Source organism: Clupea harengus, chromosome 24 (assembly GCF_900700415.2).
Source record: "Clupea harengus chromosome 24, Ch_v2.0.2, whole genome shotgun sequence".
NCBI classification, from domain to species: Eukaryota; Metazoa; Chordata; class Actinopteri; order Clupeiformes; family Clupeidae; genus Clupea; species Clupea harengus.
The window spans coordinates 19,771,554-19,775,696 of NC_045175.1; the positions used below are offsets into that span (position 1 = coordinate 19,771,554).

General features: G+C 47.4%; 1 protein-coding gene across 1 annotated transcript in view; it reads right to left on the reverse strand.

The window, feature by feature from the left end:
* The window catches only part of LOC105893683 (breast cancer anti-estrogen resistance protein 3 homolog), a 12,752-nt gene extending 9,772 nt beyond the window's left edge, over positions 1-2,980 (reverse strand). The window contains 1 exon segment of the mRNA XM_031562104.1: positions 2,891-2,980. Within this exon segment, the coding sequence (XP_031417964.1) occupies positions 2,891-2,980 (90 nt within the window).
* Positions 2,981-4,143: the final 1,163 nt, after the last annotated feature.

A 4,143-nucleotide genomic window follows, 5' to 3' on the forward strand; every position in this document is an offset into this window, starting at 1 on the left:
CACACAGCACACACTGGCACACACAGCACACACTGGCACACACTGGCACACACAGCACACACAGCACACACTGGCACACACTGGCACACACTGGCACACACAGCACACACTGGCACACACAGCACACACAGCACACACAGCACACACAGCACACACTGGCACACACTGGCACACACAGCACACACTGGCACACACAGCACACACTGGCACACACAGCACACACTGGCACACACTGGCACACACTGGCACACACTGGCACACACAGCACACACTGGCACACACTGGCACACACAGCACACACTGGCACACACTGGCATCCACTGGCACACACTGGCACACACTGGCACACACAGCACACACTGGCACACACTGGCACACACAGCACACACTGGCACACACAGCACACACAGCACACACAGCACACACAGCACACACTGGCACACACAGCACACACAGCACACACTGGCACACACTGGCACACACTGGCACACACTGGCACACACAGCACACACAGCACACACTGGCACACACTGGCACACACTGGCACACACAGCACACACAGCACACACAGCACACACAGCACACACTGGCACACACAGCACACACTGCACACACTGGCACACACAGCACACACAGCACACACAGCACACACAGCACACACAGCACACACTGGCACACACTGGCACACACAGCACACACAGCACACACAGCACACACAGCACACACTGGCACACACAGCACACACTGGCACACACAGCACACACTGGCACACACAGCACACACAGCACACACAGCACACACAGCACACACTGGCATCCACTGGCACACACTGGCACACACTGGCACACACTGGCACACACAGCACACACAGCACACACAGCACACACAGCACACACAGCACACACTGCACACACTGGCACACACAGCACACACTGGCACACACTGGCATCCACTGGCACACACTGGCACACACTGGCACACACTGGCACACACTGGCACACACTGGCACACACTGGCACACACAGCACACACTGGCACACACTGGCACACACAGCACACACTGGCACACACTGGCACACACAGCACACACTGGCACACACTGGCACACACAGCACACACTGGCACACACTGGCACACACAGCACACACTGGCACACACAGCACACACTGGCATCCACTGGCACACACAGCACACACAGCACACACAGCACACACAGCACACACAGCACACACTGCACACACTGGCACACACAGCACACACTGGCACACACTGGCACACACTGGCACACACTGGCACACACTGGCACACACAGCACACACAGGCACACACTGGCACACACTGGCACACACAGCACACACAGCACACACTGGCACACACTGGCACACACAGCACACACAGCACACACTGGCACACACTGGCACATAGAGCACACACAGCACACACTGGCACACACTGGCACATAGAGCACACACAGCACACACTGGCACATAGAGCACACACTGGCACACACAGCACACACTGGCACACACTGGCACACACAGCACACACTGGCACACACAGCACACACTGGCACACACAGCACACACAGCACACACAGCACACACTGGCACACACTGGCACACACAGAGCACACACTGGCACACACAGCACACACTGGCACACACTGGCACACACTGGCACACACAGCACACACTGGCACACACAGCACACACAGCACACACAGCACACACAGCACACACAGCACAGGAGGAATGGTTGACTGACTGAAAGACATGGGTGAACTATACAGGCAAAGAAGAAGGCGCTGTGCAGGTGGTCAAACTTAAATTGAAAAATTAGGGGAACAGATACACATTATGACCAAAGACGGCGCTGTTCAGGTGGTTAGACTTTTGACATACACACACATACACATACACCACACACACACACACTCACACACACACACACACACTCACACACACACTCACACAATAGCTACAGGAGATAAGCGGTGACACACACACACAGACACACACACACACACACACACACACACTCACTCACTCACTCACACACACACACACACACACACACACACACACACACACACACACACACACACACACACACACACACACACACACATACACACAAACACACACACACACACACACACACACACACACTCACAGACTAGCTACAGGAGATAAGCGGTGACAGACACACACACACACACACTCTGTCCAGCTGACGGCTTTAAGCGCACACACACTAGAAAGGAAAGGCATGGCAAAGCAGACGGGCAGGCAGACAGCCTCATTTAAACACTTTAACCCTCATTTTAACACTTTAACCCTCATTTTAACACTTTACCACTCATTTTAACACTTTAACCCTCATTTTAAGACTTTAGCACTCATTTTAAGACTTTAGCACTCATTTTAATACTGGTACCCACTGGCACACACGGCACAGAATGAATGGCTGACTGACTGAAAGAGATGGGTGTGCAATGGTCAAATAAGAAGAAAGTGCTGTTCAACAGGTCAAACTTGAATTTAAGTATAAGGGTAGCTAATACACAAAATGACCAAGGAAGGCACTGCTCAGCAGGTCAAACTTGAATTTAAGTATAAGGGTAGCTAATACACAATATGACAGAATATGTGAATGCCTTGGTAATACAAATACTGAAATGTGTCTTGTCAACAAAGCTTTTGTTTGAAATTGAAAAAGGAAAAAAAAAAAATGCATCTAAAATGTAAATGTTCAATTCCTCTGCTGTCAAAAAATAAGCCAACACTATATAGTGTAAGAATAAACAGATGTATACATGTACAATGTTAATATAATGTAAAGACAGCCCACAGTATAAAGTATATAAATGAAAAGACATAACCAGTCTCACCTCCAGTCCATAGTACTCCCCCTCCAGGGTCTTTGTGTACTGGGACAGGCCAATCTGTGTCAGCCACCAGGCTATGGATCGATTGCTCATGTCTGAATCACAGGACAAAGGCAACATGAGAACATGAAGCGATTAGTCATACCTGGACCACTAGAAACACAGATAGAACTCTATATAAAGGCTGTTCATTTCAGTAGGTCATGCTCAGCATGCTAAAGTTCTATAGATGCTACATAAATACGGTTATGTAAATTAATTGAATTTAATTAAACTGAACTGAACTAAACTAAACTAAACTAAACTAAACTGAACTGAACTGAACTGAACTGAACTGAACTGAACTGAGATTCTCCCCACACGTGCACCAGTGTGCCGAGGTCAAAATTGATCCTATGGATCTGAAGTGCAGGAAGGTTCCACATCCCCTCTGTTAATTCTTCTTCATTTAATTCAATTTAATTTAATTCCTTTCAATCCAATTCAGTTTAACTCCATTTAATGCAGGTCATTGTATTCATGCAGTGTCATTCCCCACACGCGTATCAGAGAGTGCTGAAGTTATGTTTCTCATTGAACTAAACTGCAGCAAACATCAGGGAGTTGGGTGAACCAATTTTTTTCGCAGACCAATTTATTGTGTTTATTATTTTGTTCATTATTACACAGTTCCTTCCAATCCTGTTCAGTTCGATTCAACTCGGTACAGTTCAGTTCAATCAAGTTATATACAATTTACTTCTTTATATATTGTCATTAGCAATAATTAGCAGTTATGTGCCTTAATGGATACCATGGATTTAAAATCATGTCTGCGGAAAAAGACCCATGAGAGCACCAATGAAAACTCACGTTCATTCAAGAGAGCACCAATCAAAACACGTTCCTTCAAGAGTACACCAATCAAAACTCACGTTCATTCAAGAGTACACCAATCAAAATTCACGTTCCTTCAAGAGCGCACCAATCAAAACTCACGTTCATTCAAGAGTGCACCAATCAAAACTGACGTTCATTCAAGAGAGCACCAATCAAAACTCCCGTTCATTCAAGAGAGCACCAATCAAAGCTTGCAGTGATAATGTGATCACACTTACTCACTCGTGCTGCTTGCTCACTCACTTCTGTGTGTTTGAACACAACAGGCATAACTGCACCATGACTCGTGAATACTGTGAGGAAATGCAATGCTACCGTCATTGACTTTTGTCTCTCTGGCAATTTTGACAAAGTTTACCACTCTGACACAACTATGT